The 15491-nt window shown below is 44.6% G+C and overlaps 1 protein-coding gene across 1 annotated transcript; it reads right to left on the reverse strand.

The window, feature by feature from the left end:
- Positions 1-4458: 4458 nt before the first annotated feature.
- On the reverse strand, positions 4459-12952 carry LOC110535180 (potassium voltage-gated channel subfamily B member 2-like). Its single transcript, XM_036936629.1, has 4 exons — positions 12947-12952; positions 11267-11477; positions 7116-7298; positions 4459-6878 (listed from the first exon to the last, which is right to left on the reverse strand). Exons 1-4 carry the CDS (start codon positions 12950-12952, stop codon positions 5212-5214), a joined length of 2067 nt encoding a protein of 688 aa, XP_036792524.1. The 3' UTR covers positions 4459-5211.
- Positions 12953-15491: the final 2539 nt, after the last annotated feature.

The following is a 15491-nucleotide window of genomic DNA, read 5'->3' on the forward strand; positions in this document are numbered from 1 at the left end:
TAATACCTGTAAATGGAAAACAAAGTCTATATTCAATCGAAACATCAGTGTTGATAGATAGAAAGCCTGAGAACTCAATAATATTAGTTGTATCTATTACTTTTAAAGACCTGAATTCTTCCTATAAAAATGATAATTTTTCTGTACAGTACTAGAGTATGAACAAAGGCATATGACTGGCCACCTCATGAATAAAACATATTTAAACAACAGTGACGGCAAGAAATCCTGGTCTTGCTTCTTGATTTTGGTTTAGAAAAAAATAGAATAATTCTTAACATTAATAAAAATATAAAATACTTTGTATTTGTTAATGGCTATTGGAAATAAATAAATAAATAAAATCTTAAATCTTTCCATAATTGTTCAGATTTTTTTTTTTTTTGTGAATTGTAAAATGCCCTCATGGTTCATTTGGATTCGTCTCTCTCCAAAGCAGAATCGATTTAGAGTTCTATTGCCGTGGGGGAATGGTTAGGATGACTGACAACACATCGCCAGCCACACCAATATGTAAGGAATAATCAACGAGGGGCTATGCTCTCTATGGGAAATAATGAAAGACGTGAAAAGGTATGTTCTGGAGTGAAATTGACCTTTCCAGAGAACGCATGGAGCCCCAAGTTCATCATCCCTTTCATATCCCTTATCCCTTTTATACCATTTAAATGTAGCTGAAGTAGCACCTTGTTTAACATCCATTGAAGTAGCCAGCAAGTTTACTAGAGAGCCACAGTAGTTGCCGTGGTAACCAAGCAGACAGACTTAGCTAGTTTAGCTAACCAAACAAATCAGTCCTAGCTCGCCATTATGAAAACTGAATTCAACAATGCCAATAACGTTTTAAATTCGACGTTTGCTTTCAAAAGCAGCTTAAACAGAGAACAAGTAAGAATGAACTATAGCCATTGAATTCTTACAGTGTAAATATACCGTGCGTTATAGGGAAATCATGCACGGTCTAGAATGCCCTTCAAGCCAATCAGAAACAAGTATTCAACAGTACTGTGTTATAATTAGCTTCTTATGGCTGCAGGGGCAGTATTGAGTAGCTTGGATGAAAGGTGCCCAGAGTAAACGGCCTGCTCCTCAGTCCCAGTTGCTAGTATATGCATATTATTATTAGTATTAGTTATTGAAGATTTATGATAAAAACATCTTAAAGATTGATTCTATACTTAGTTTGAAATGTTTCTACGACCTGAAATATAAGTTTTTCAAGTTTTTGTCCTACGTTATGCTGGACCTGCACAAGCGTTTGGATTTGTGTACTAAACGCCATAACAAAAGTAGCTACTTGGACAGAAATCATGGACATTATCGAACAAATCAAACATTTATTGTGGAACTAGGATTCCTGGGAGTGCATTCTGATGAAGATCATCAAAGGTAAGGGAATATTTATAATGTTATTTCTGGTTTCTCATGATTCCAACATGGCGGATATTTTTTTTTTCTTCTAGGGGCCGTTCTCAGATTAATTGCATGGTTTGCTTTTTCCGTAAAGTTGTTTTGAAATCTGACACAGCGGTTGCATTAAGGAGAGGTATATCTATATTTCCATGTCTAACAATTGTATTTTCATTAGTATTTCTGTAAATTGATGTGGCTCTCTGCAAAATCACCGGATGTTTTTGGAACTACTGAATATAACGCGCCAATGTATACTGAGATTTTTTTAATATAAATATGAACTTTATCAAACAAAACATACATGTATTGTGTAACATGAAGTCCTATGAGTGTCATATGATGAAGAACATCAAAGGTTAGTGATTAATTTGATCTCTATTTGTGCTTTTTGTGACTCTTCTCTTTGACTGGAAAAATGGCTGTGTTTTTCTGTGAGTTGGTGGTGCTTTCGCTGTAAAGCCTATTTGAAATCGGACACTGTGGTGGAATTAACAAAACAAGATTACCTTTAAAACGGTATAAGATACCTGTATGTTTGAGGAATTTGAATTATGAGATTTCTGTTGTTTTGAATTTGGCACTTTCACTGGCTGTTGTCATATCGATCCCGTTAACGGGATTGCAGCCATAAGAAGTTTTAAGCGATAAGGCCCGAAGGGGTGTGGTATATGACCAATATACCACGGCTACGGGTTGTTCTTATGCACAACGCAAAGTGGAGTGCCTGAATAAAGCCCTTATTAGCCGTGGTATATTGGCCACATACCACAAACCCCCGAGGTGCCTTATTGATATTATAAACTGGTTACCAACGTAATTAGAGCAGTAAAAATAAATGTTGTGTCATACCACAAGGGGAACGTCAAACCCGTGGTGACCTCACAACGGCAGTCAAGCACCCAAGGTAACTGGCTAAAGTTGGCTAGCTTGCTTAGCTACTTCAAGACACAAATGAGAGAACAGCTCACTCTGACCATTTTACTCGCCCTAGCAAAGCTGGTGAGGCTGTTTTTTTTGTCATCCAGAGCGTTGGTGACTGTAACTAAAGTTGGCTAGCTTGCTAGCTACTTCAAGACACAAATGAGAGAACAGCTCACTGACCATTTTACTCCCCCTGACTGTAACTGTGCTGCTGGCAATAATTTAATTACGTTTTTTTGGCCAACGTTTACCGGCAACGGCCATATTCACCACGTGTTGAGCGTTGTTAAATACATCAGTTATTTGGCGCTCTGGTCCACTCAGACTATAATTTATGAACTCACCCTAAACTGAAAAAGCTCCTCCTCCTCTTCCTCCTTCTCATCCTCCTATCTGTAGGTCTACCATTCAGATCTATGTGGATTTCTCAAACTCAGTGCTAGTTTTAATATTATAAACTCAGCCAAGTGCCATGCTAAAGCAATATATATATATATATTTCAGCAGAAAATTGGAATAAACAGCAACATAAAAACAGATATTTTCATTCAGTGAAAAAAAGAAAGCAGGGAAAGTACAAGTTTGTGTTTTAAAGTTTGAATGAAATCGTTCAGGGTTAAAACGTAACCCTGTACAGTCCAAGACACAAGAGCAATACAACAAATAGATGTTTTGAATGATCAGATGATCGGGATGATAATAATAATAAACTAGAAATACTACAGACCCACCGGTTCTGATGATACTACAGACCCACTGGTTCTGATGATACTACAGACCCACTGGTTCTGATGGTACTACAGACCCACCGGTTCTGATGGTACTACAGACCCACTGGTTCTGATGGTACTACAGACCCACTGGTTCTGATGATACTACAGACCCACTGGTTCTGATGGTACTACAGACCCACCGGTTCTGATGGTACTACAGACCCACCGGTTCTGATGGTACTACAGACCCACCGGTTCTGATGGTGCTACAGACCTACCGGTTCTGATGATACTACAGACCTACCGGTTCTGATGGTACTACAGACCCACTGGTTCTGATGATACTACAGACCCACTGGTTCTGATGATACTACAGACCCACTGGTTCTGATGGTACTACAGACCCACCGGTTCTGATGGTACTACAGACCCACTGGTTCTGATGGTACTACAGACCCACTGGTTCTGATGATACTACAGACCCACCGGTTCTGATGGTACTACAGACCCACCGGTTCTGATGGTGCTACAGACCTAACGGTTCTGATGGTACTACAGACCCACTGGTTCTGATGAAACTACAGACCCACCACCCACGAGGGAAAATAAAAGCACACATTTATTGATGACACTATTTAGCAGCTTGGATGCACTGATAGATTGATAGATAAAAGCTCTGACAATACAAATATACTGTACTTGAGTTTTTCTCTGTGATATTTTGTCATTGGTTGCTTCCAACACGGTAGTACCCTATTCCTTACAAAGCCCACTATAAAGCCCACTACAAAGCCCACTACAAAGCCCACTAGTTTTGACCAAAACCCTATGGGACTCTGGTCAAAAGTAGTGCCCTACATAGGGAAACAAGGTGCTACTTGGGATGTACCATTGTTGACATTGTCCAAAGGAAGAGCTACGGTAGCATATGCAAGAATCAATGACTAACATATCTATCAGGTTGATAAATCAACTTGTTATTAAGTCAGATCCTCCCCACTGCCCAAATAGAATGCATCTAGGATTATCTTAACTAATTTAACTGTAGGCCTACTTTTACTGTTTTTAGAGAATTTAAATCCGCGAAAGCTACATTCAGAAGTACATTATTATTATTAGTGTGATTTTGTTTTGATGGAATTAAAGAAGTGGAAAAGGGTGTTGTTTTTCAACCAGCCTAATGATTTTATTCTTTCTATAAACCTATATTGCTTGCTGATATAAATGCTTATTTATTATGTTTAGGCGAGTAGCTGAAGCATTTGCCAGTTGTCCTCACTAACTACAGATTTAGGCAATTTATAGTTGTGTACTCGAGAGGAAGAAACGTTGTTTTTTTTTAATATATATATATCCTTCTTTCTAACATAAATAATTATAAAAATAATCATATTCTGGTCATTTAGCCTAAGGTTTTTTTAATAATGACAAACCAATTGTAATGAAAACTTAAAACAATAATGTTAATGACATTAAAGTTCACACACATAAATCTCATCATTAACGCCAAAAACATGACATAGTTGTCGTGGTTTTTATACACATTGCATTTCCACGAAACGTCGTGATATGTTTGTCATAGGTCGCTACGTTGCAACACTCTGGCGACGTCCCAAATGGCATCCTATGCCCTACGTAGTGCACTTCTCTATATAGGGAAAGAGTTGTGGCACTATACAGTTTAAGGTAAAAGGGTGCCATTTGGGATACAACACTCTGTCTGAGGTCTGTCAATGTATTTACTTCCATTCTCCTCACATTGGAAATATTTGTACAAACATGGATTTCTTCTGTCTCTTCTTCTGTGCATTGCCTTTGTTGTCATATTATGTACAGTGGAACGCTTTCAGCCAAGTACTTAATATGTATATATATTTCTTTTTAAATGCATGCTTTTTAAAGATAAATCCCTCCGTGCATTTTGTTGCTAGAATAAAAAGGAACACGGTTGAAATATACATCAGGATCAAAAAAATGTCCTCATACTTGGATAAATGATCTCTGTCCGTATGAGTTTCTCATTTTGAGCCCCACATGTCATGCCATGCAAATATCTCTTCCACTATTTCACGATCTGTGTTCTCTTTTTCCAATATCTCCTCATTCATCTTCAGTCTTTTTCAGCAGGTCAAGGGTCAGGTTAATTAAACGTAGTTCCAGTGGGTTACATGCTGGTTTCACAGGTCGGGGACATACTGCCGTCCCCGGGCATCAGGTGAATCTCTGGTGTAAACATGTGGTTCTCTGCTTTGTCGTGTCCACTTTGGTTGCTGTCGACCTTGCCCTCCCCACCTGCCCCTCCTCCCACCACCACCACCACATCCTGGGTGCAGTTCCCAGCCGGTGCCACCCCTGCCGTTCCCGCCACTTCCATCTGATTCTTCTCCTCGTTGGACGAACCTTGACCTTCCTCATCCCCTGGCGGGGTGTCCACCACCAGCCCCCTGTCGCGGGACAGGCTGGTCTCGTCTTCTGTGCCCAGGATGACGGCCTTTGTGCTGGGGAAGAGCAGCGAGGTCTCCCTCTCTGGGGATTCATTCTCCAGGAAGCTGAAGCTGATGTCATGGGGAGAGGTGGTGCTGGGTGGTGTCGGGGGGTGCTCGTTGGATGGGCCTTTGATGAAGCTCTCCTTTAGCTCTTTGGTCCCCTTGACGACAGGGTTGATGCCGTCTCTCAGGGTGCTACGGATGTTCTCCACGTCGTCTCTCGGGAACTGTGTGCAGCCATCTTGGTTGTAGGGGACAAACTCATACATGCTGTTTTTGAGGGAGGCGGCGTCCTGGAGGCTTTGGACATCGTTGACCCTCGATTCTCGGAGGAGGTCGAGAGACGGAGGGAACTTTCTTCCGTATCCAGAGCCCTCCCCGAACTCAGCCCTGCAGCTGGCGAAGCTGTGCATGCTCGACAGGCTGCGTACTGCTTCGCTTTCCTTCAGTAGGGGCTCTGTCGAGGAAGAGGGTGGGACTTCCTGCCTCTCCAGCTCCACTTCCTGTGGGGGCCGGGCCGGGGAGGGCGGGGACCCTGGGTGCTGTTGCCGCGAAGATACAGAGGTTGCCGTGGTGGCGGAGGTGCTCATAGTGCTCACAGAGCAGGAAGTGTTGAGGTTGGTAAAGGACTGAGACCTGGTCAGCTGGTTGAACATGATCTCTAGGTTCTGAGCGTTAAGAAGCTGAGAGGTACTGCCTCTGAATTCTGGGATACGGCCTTTATACTGAAAGCTACTGAGGGGCCTCCGCTCGGGGCTACCGCTGGTGGTGATTGTGATGCGGTGGGTGGACCCCAGGAGGACGGACTCGGGGTACTTCTTATCCAAAGACCTCAGGCTGATGTCGGAGGCAGTGTATTTGTGCGTGCCGGCCCAGCTGGGAGACAGCTGGTTGTCCTCTCCTCCTTTCTCCACGACTACATCCATCAGCTCCATACTCCGGGCGAACGCATCCTTCAAGTTCATGGAGATGATACTACCGTTCCTCTTGGCCCTCTCCAGGGCCTCCCGCCTCTTTATGGCCTTCTCCTGCCTCTTCTGCTCCTTGTAGAACTCAGAGAAGTTGTTGACTATAATGGGGATGGGCAGAGCGATGACCAACACCCCGGCGATACAGCAGAGACCCCCGACTATCTTACCCAACAGAGTCTGAGGGTAGATGTCACCGTAACCCACCGTAGTCATAGTGATAGTGGCCCACCAGAAGGAGGCGGGGATGCTGGTAAACTTGGTGGCGTCTTCGTCCTTCTCGGCGAAGAAGACGAGGCTGGAGAAGATCATAATGCCCATGGCCAGGAAGAGGATGAGCAGGCCCAGCTCGTTGTAACTCCGTCTCAGGGTGAAGCCTAGATTACATTACATTACATTAGAAAAACTTGAATGTCATCAATGAGGCAAACGCCAGTGTTTCTTCATCCTGGTTCTGTGGACCTAAACTTAAATTTTTCCCCCCTTGCACTACACACCTGATTCCATGAATCAACTGAGCTGCGTAGTGCTCGGGGAAAAACTCAAATGTGGACCACTTTGGGTCCCCAGGACCAGGATTATGATACACTGGGCTAAACAACATGCATACAGACCTAGAGACTGCAGCCCTGTGGAATGCCTGGCCAGCTTCAGAATCCTCAATATTCTCATGATCCGGAATATCTGCACCACACGCCGAACGTTCTGGAACTGTAGAACACTCTTGTTGGATTCCGTAAGGAAGATGGTGACATAATAAGGGAGGATGGCCAGCAGGTCGATGACGTTCAGGGGACCTTTGAGACGGAGGGAGAGAAAGAGAGGGACAGCGACTTTTGACTTTTTTGTCTTTATTTCATTAAAACCTCACCACCCCTTAAAAACAAAACACCCCAAAAATCTCTTGTACTGCAGTACTGCCTACATGTACAATACTCACCTTGCCCTCTACACCACGATGCAAAAACACCACCACACATCACAATAACCAAATCCTCACCACTTCTACAACCGTATATTCAACCCATCTTCCCCCCAACACACCATATCTCCTGAAACATCTCCACACTTTTCATCATTTATAGAACTCAAATTCCACCCTAAGGCGTGCAGAAACCATCCCATTAAATATAGTATAGGTTCTGTTATCCCCCCACCTTTGACCCTGTTCCTCCTTGTTAGCCAGATTGCCAACAGAAAATTCAACGACACACATTTGGCCTTTTCCTTATTCTAATACCTGTACCCCAATTATAAACATCCCAACAGTAAAACCCACCCTCAGCCTCTCACACAGACATTCCAACAGAGACATTAAAGGCATTAACCTGGTGCACAGAGAAAACACATGAATCACAGTTTCTTTCATTTTACAGAAAAGACACCCCTGCCCGACTCCCGGTTCAACCCGTACCAACCAGCTGTTAGTGGCAAGGGCTCCATGTAGAACCCTCTACTGGAGGTCCCCTGTCCTCTTTGGTACTAGGGGTTTGTAGAGCTAAAACCCACCATACTCTCCACCCCACATACCCTCTGCCACTGATGTGCCTTCACTCCTGTTAGGCTCCTAATGTTCCTAACCTTAATGCAGAGGTTGTAGAGGGCTTTACCTCCCACCACCTCAAACTCCCCCAGGAGGGTTAAATTCTAACAAGTCCTGAGCACACATAGGTTCACACATTTCTGCCCTATACAACTCCACAGTTCATTCCTGCATCTCCCCCACCACAGAGGTCACCCGCCGTTCAGACAGCCGAAGACGACCCTTTGGCTTCACGGCTCGGTCTTTCCAAACCAAAGAAGAAGGAGCTGGGAGCATCCATCTCCTTGAGCATGGAGAACCTGGCTCTTACAAGTGCTCCCTTTGCTTTAACCTGGAAAAAACTGCCCAGGTCCCTACGTAAATTCAGCTAAATTAGCCTGGAGGCCTACAAATAAGAAGTGGGAGAAAAGCCAGCAGAGAAAGAGACCAATAGCAAAGCTCAAAAAGCCCCAGTGTCAGAAAGAAAATATACATCTAAACAGCGTCTGAAGGTAAACATTTACACACTGTTGTGATCCACTTCCTCAACCTAAACTGTTTCCTGTTGTGACCCACTTCCTCAACCTAAACCGTTTCCTGTTGTGACCCACTTCCTCAACCTAAACCGTTTCCTGTTGTGACCCACTTCCTCAACCTAAACCGTTTCCTGTTGTGACCCACTTCCTCAACCTAAACCGTTTCCTGTTGTGACCCACTTCCTCAACCTAAATCATTTCCTGTTGTGACCCACTTCCTAAACCGTTTCCTGGGTGAGAGGACACCATGACCCTCGATTTTTATAGCATGTTGTATTGATCTTACAAACTTTCTCTCAGATCACAAAAAAAAAGCCTAGAGATTAACATTTTTCCCATTGGTCTCATTCAGGAACCTTGTCAGTACCCTCACCGTGGACTTTGACCCCTCTAGTGGTTAGAGCGTTGGACTAGTAACCGGAAGGTTGCAAGTTCAAACCCCCGAGCTGACAAGGAACAAATCTGTCGTTCTGCCCCTGAACAGGCAGTTAACCCACTGTTTCTAGGCTGTCATTGAAAATAAGAATTTGTTCTTAACTGACTTGCCTAGTTAAATAAAGGTAAAAAATATATATATATTTTTTAACCACCCCAGCCCCTCCCCTCCCTACTCCTTTCTTCTCCCCCTTCTTCCTCTAGACACCCTCCTCCTCCCCCCCTGGTCTCTTCCCCTTCCCCACTGTACTCTCCTCATGCACCATCCATCTATAACCTGACTAGACTCCCTCCTCCTCCCCCCCTGGTCTCTTCCCCTTCCCCACTGTACTCTCCTCATCCACTAGCAAAACCTGACTAGACTCCCTCCTCCTCCCCCCCTGGTCTCTTCCCCTTCCCCACTGTACTCTCCTCATGCACCATCCATCTATAACCTGACTAGACTCCCTCCTCCTCCCCCCTGGTCTCTTACCCTTCCCCACTGTACTCTCCTCATCTACTAGCAAAACCTGACTAGACCCAGCCTCATCTACACCACCATCTATAACCTGACTAGACCCATCCTCATCTACACCACCATCTATAACCTGACTAGACCCAGCCTCATCTACACCACCCAGCCTCTGCTGCCTGCGTCTCATGGCCCCCTGCACATTGACCTCGATTTCCCCCACTGGCGCTTGTGCCCTCACCTAGTCTATGTCCTTTATGTGGGCACACAAAGCTCTTATGCCCCAAACCCCCACACTCAAAGCACCATAGACTATCTTTGCTGGCAAACCCTGTATAGAGCCCCTCCCCATGCCTCACATTAAAATGCTAATTTAACTGTTGCTCATTGTTATTCAGAAACATGAACACTTGCCTCTGGAACGAATAAAACATGCTTAACAGCATCTGCCCGAAAACCTGCCGACAGTACACGAAAACCGATAGCAAATTTACCAAAACGACTCAGCTCTTTCCTGATTTGATCATCTGTAATGGACGGAGGTAAATGTGCGACTACCACCCTGGTCGAAGGAGTCGAAAGAGGAGAAATTGGCACCAACACACCACTTACAAATATTCCACTAGCAATGAGCCTACCCACCAAATGTGCTCTTTTCATGAACACAACCACAGCTTTGTTCATTCTGGAAGCAGAATGTATAAACTCAGCTCCTACCTGTTCACCGACCGCGAGCAGAACCTCCTCCACCTCTCAGGAACACACCTGAATCCATGCCATATCCACAACGTCTCCTCCGCACTAGGCTGAGAAGCCATCGCGCATACCATACCTTCCAAACCCCAGGAAACTAAAACTCTGTCCTCTTCCACCCTAACTTTGTAAAACAAAACAGTGGGTACTGCTAAAATAACACTAACCATAGAAAATAAAATTTGAAAGAAAAGACCAAGGAGAGAACCAAGAAAATAAGTTAGGACATGAAACACTCAAACTCCAAAAAACTCCCAGCATGCACTGATAAAGAGAGAGAGAGCGAGAGAGAGAGAGAGAGAGAGAGAAAGATGGAGGTGGAGAGAGAAAGAGGGAGAGAGATAAAGATAGAGAGAGATGGGGAGAGATAAATAAGGAGGGAGAGAGAGAGAAAGATGGAGGGAGGGAGGGAGGTGGAAAGAGAGAGAGAGAAGGAGAGAGAGAGATAAAGATGGAGAGAGGGGGAGAGATAAATGAGGGAGAGAGAGGGAGAGAAAGAAAGAGAGGGAGAAAGAAAGAGAGAGAGAGAGAGAGACAGATGGAGTTTGAGAGAGAGAGAGAGAGAGAGAGAGAGAGAGAGAGACAGATGGAGATGGAGAGAGAGAGAGACAGCGATGGAGATGAGAGCGAGAGAGAGAGAGAAAGAGGGAGAGAGAGATAAAGATAGAGAGAGATGGGGAGAGATAAATAAGGAGGGAGAGAGAGATAAAGATAGAGAGAGATGGGGAGAGATAAATAAGGAGGGAGAGAGAGATAAAGATGGAGAGAGGGGGAGAGATAAATGAGGGAGAGCGAGGGAGAGAAAGAAAGAGAGGGAGAGAATCAGAGAGAGTTTTTCTTAAATGTTTTTAACAAGACGTTGCATAAGTGTCAGCAACATAATAATATATGATCAATGAAACCAAATCATCATCATCCATCTTGCAGTGGATCAGAACCAGTTTAGTTGAAAGGCAGGTCTGGCCTATATGACCTGGTCGCAGATCAGTTTGTACTATCAAACATGATAATGAGTTGACAAGCACAAATAGATCACAAATAGATCTGGGACCAGGCGTATATATCTACCTTTGAAGAACTTCCATTTGTCGGGTGAAGAGAGGAAGCGTAGGAGGTACTCCATGGTAAACCACGCGATGCAGATGGCTTCCACATGGGCCAGCTGGGGGTTGTCGTTGGCCTGGCCGAACTCATCTAGCACCTGGAGCTCTGGTAGGGTGTTGAGGGACAAGGCGATAGTGGAGAGAATTATGAACAGGATAGACAGGATGGCCAGGATCTGGAGGAAGGAGAGAGAGAGAGGGAGAGGGAGGGAGAGAGAGAGAGAGGGAGGGAGAGAGAGAGAGGGAGGGAGAGAGAGAGAGAGAGAGAGGGAGGGAGAGAGAGAGGGAGGGAGAGAGAGAGGGAGGGAGGGCATGGGGAAAGAGAAAGAGAGAGCGAGGAAAGAGAGAGAGAGGGGGGGCAGGGAGGGAGGGAAGGATGGGGAGAGGGAGGGAGGGAGGGAGGGAGAGAGAGAGAGAGTGAGGGAGGGTGGGAGGGAGGGAGAGTGAGAGAGAAAGAGAGGGTGGGAGGGAGGGAGACATTCAATGCAAACCCTCAAACCCAAAAAGTCCTGTGGTGTTGACGGTATCCTCAATGAAATGATAAAATGCACAGAACACAAATTCCAATTGGCTATACTTAAACTCTAACGCGCCTGTAATCAGTTGCTCCCGATACCACTTGGGTACACTGCAGCATCCACCGAGAGGCTCTTGCTGCCAAGGGAATGCCTGACAGCTTAGAAAGACATTTTGAACCGTGGAAATGGTTAACTTTGTTAAAGCAAGGTCCCTGAACTCTCGTGTATTTTCTGCACTATGCAATAATATGGGCAGCGATATAACGCTTTTACAACAGAAGTGCGCTGGTTTTCAAGGGGGGAAAGTATTGACATGTTTTATTGATTTAAATTGAGAGACAAAAAAGTTTTCTTTACTGACCATAATTTTCACTTGTCTGACCACTTGCATGATGACAAGTTTCTCATATGACTGGCCTATCTGGGTGATGTTGTTTCTCACCTGAATGATCTGAATCTAGGATTACAGGGACTCTCTGCAACTATATTCAATGTGCGGGACAAAATTGAGGCTATGATTAAGAAGTTGGAGCTCTTCTCTGTCTGCATTAGCAAGGACAACACACAGGTCTTTCCATCATTGTATGATTTTTGTGTGCAAAATGAATTCAAGCCTACGGACAATGTCAAATGTGATATAGCGAAGTAACTGAGTGAATTGGATACGCAGGTACTTTCCCGAAACGGATGACACAAACCACTGGAGTCGTTATCCCTTTCATGTCCTGCCTCCAGTCCACTTACCATTATCTGAACAAGAGAGTCTCATCGAAATTGCAACAAGTGGTTCTGTGAAAATGTAATTGGCAAATCGCATTAAGACACTGAGACCCTTCGCAACCACATACCTATGTGAGAGTTGATTCTCGGCCCTAACTAGCATGAAAACTAAATACAGGCACAGACTATGTGTGGAAAATGATTTAAGAGTCATGTGCATCTTTTCAAGCACACCCTTCTCATTAACCCACGGTTATTCAAAATTTTCAATGAACAAATAAGGTGTAATATGTAAGATGGTTAAATAAATAGTACAATTATTGATTATTATTATATTATTATTTGTGCCCTGGTCCTATAAGAGCTCTTTGTCACTTCCCATGAGCAGGGTTGTGACACAAACTCACACTCATTCTTATGTTTAATAAATGTATCGTATAGTGTGTGTGTGTGTGGCAGGCTTAAAAAAACAACATTTGAGAGTTCGCTGACCCTGCTAGAGAGGGTACAGCTGAAGATTGAATGTTTGTAGGGGTACGGGACTGTAAAAAATTTGGGAACCACTGCCATAGAGTACACAAAAAAACTATACATACCTCGGCCTAAACATCAGTGCCACTGGTTACTTCCACAAATCTGTGAATGATCTGAGAGACAAGAAGGGCCTTCTAAGCCAACAAAAGGAACATCAAATTCGACATACTGTACCAATTAGGATCTGGCTAAAAATACTTGAAACAGTTAGTTAGTAGAATCAGTAGACCTCATTGGTTGTTTGGTCTGGGGCTCAACAAATAAGAATTCACAAAATGGGACAAACACCAAATTGAGACTGCATACAGAATCCTGCAAAAATTATCCTGCATTTACAACGTAAAACCCCAAATAATGCATGCAGAGTAGAATTAGGTCCATACCTGCTAATTATCAAAATCCAGAAAAGAGCCATTAAATTCTACAACCACCTGAAAGGAAGCGATTCCCAAACCTTCCATAACAAAGCCATCACCTACAGAGAGATGAACGTGCAGAAGAGCCCCCTAAGCAAGCTGGTCCTGGGGCTCTGTTCACAAACACAAACACAAACACACCCCACAGAGCCCCAGGACAGCAATACAATTAGACCCAACCAAATCATGAGAAAACAAAAAGATAATTACTTGACACATTGGAAAGAATTTACAAATAAACAGAGCAAACTAGAATGCTATTTGGCCCTACACAGAGAGTACACAGCGGCAGAATACCTGACCACTGTGACTGACCCAAACTTAAGGAAAGCTTTGACTATGTACAGACTCAGTGAGCATAGCCTTGCTATTGAGAAAGGTGCCGTAGACAGACCTGGCTCTCAAGAGACGACAGGCTCTGTGCACACTGCCCACAAAATTAGGTGGAAACTGATCTGCACTTCCTAACCTCCTGCCCAATGTATGACCATATTAGAGACACATATTTCCCTCAGATTACACAGATCCACAAAGAATTTGAAAACAAATCCAATTTTGATAAAGTATCTACTGGGTGAAATAACACAGTGTGCCATCACAGCAGCAAGATTTGTGACCTGTTGCCACGAGAAAAGGGCAACCAGTATTTATCTTTATTTATCTTCCCTTTTGTACTTGAACTATTTCCACATAATATGACATTCGAAATGCATTAAAAGCATTACATCAGTAACGTCACCCACTCTGAGACCTAGGAGTGTTTGTGAAGAGTTGAGGTGCAGAATGGGGTTCTGCTGCTCCCAGGCTAGGCCACTGATTGGCTGATCAGGTCAGCTGACTCTGTTCTCTGGCAACCTGGTTGCTAACACATAGGGGTGAAGTGTTGATTAAGGCAGCCTCTGATTCAGAAGACTCACTAAACAGAGAACATCCCTGGTCATCCCTACTGCCTCTGATCTGGAGGACTCACTAAACAGAGAACATCCCTGGTCGTCCCTACTGCCTCTGATCTGGAGGACTCACTAAACAGAGAACATCCCTGGTCATCCCAACTGTCTCTGATCTGGAGGACTCACTAAACAGAGAACATCCCTGGTCATCCCTACTGCCTCTGATCTGGAGGACTCACTAAACAGAGAACACCCCTGGTCATCCCTACTGCCTCTGATCTGGAGGACTCACTAAACAGAGAACATCCCTGGTCATCCCTACTGCCTCTGGTCTGGAGGACTCACTAAACCGAGAACATCCCTGGTCATCCATACTGCCTCTGGTCTGGAGGACTCACTAAACAGAGAACATCCCTGGTCATCCCTACTGCCTCTGATCTGGAGGACTCACTAAACCGAGAACATCCCTGGTCATCCATACTGCCTCTGGTCTGGAGGACTCACTAAACCGAGAACATCCCTGGTCATCCATACTGCCTCTGATCTGGAGGACTCACTAAACCGAGAACATCCCTGGTCATCCATACTGCCTCTGATCTGGAGGACTCACTAAACAGAGAACATCCCTGGTCATCCCTACTGCCTCTGGTCTGGAGGACTCACTAAACCGAGAACATCCCTGGTCATCCATACTGCCTCTGATCTGGAGGACTCACACTTATCAAGAGAACATCCCTGGTCATCCCTTCTGCCTCTGATCTGGAGGACTCACACTTATCAAGAGAACATCCCTGGTCATCCCTTCTGCCTCTGATCTGGAGGACTCACTAAACAGAGAACATCCCTGGTCATCCCTTCTGCCTCTGATCTGGAGGACTCACTAAACAGAGAACATCCCTGGTCATCCCTTCTGCCTCTGATCTGGAGGACTCACTAAACAGAGAACATCCCTGGTCATCCCTACTGCCTCTGATCTGGAGGACTCACTAAACAGAGAACATCCCTGGTCATCCCTTCTGCCTCTGATCTGGAGGACTCACTAAACAGAGAACATCCCTGGTCATCCCTTCTGCCTCTGATCTGGAGGACTCACTAAACAGAGAACATCCCTG

This window comes from Oncorhynchus mykiss, chromosome 11, assembly GCF_013265735.2.
Source record: "Oncorhynchus mykiss isolate Arlee chromosome 11, USDA_OmykA_1.1, whole genome shotgun sequence".
NCBI lineage: Eukaryota > Metazoa > Chordata > Actinopteri > Salmoniformes > Salmonidae > Oncorhynchus > Oncorhynchus mykiss.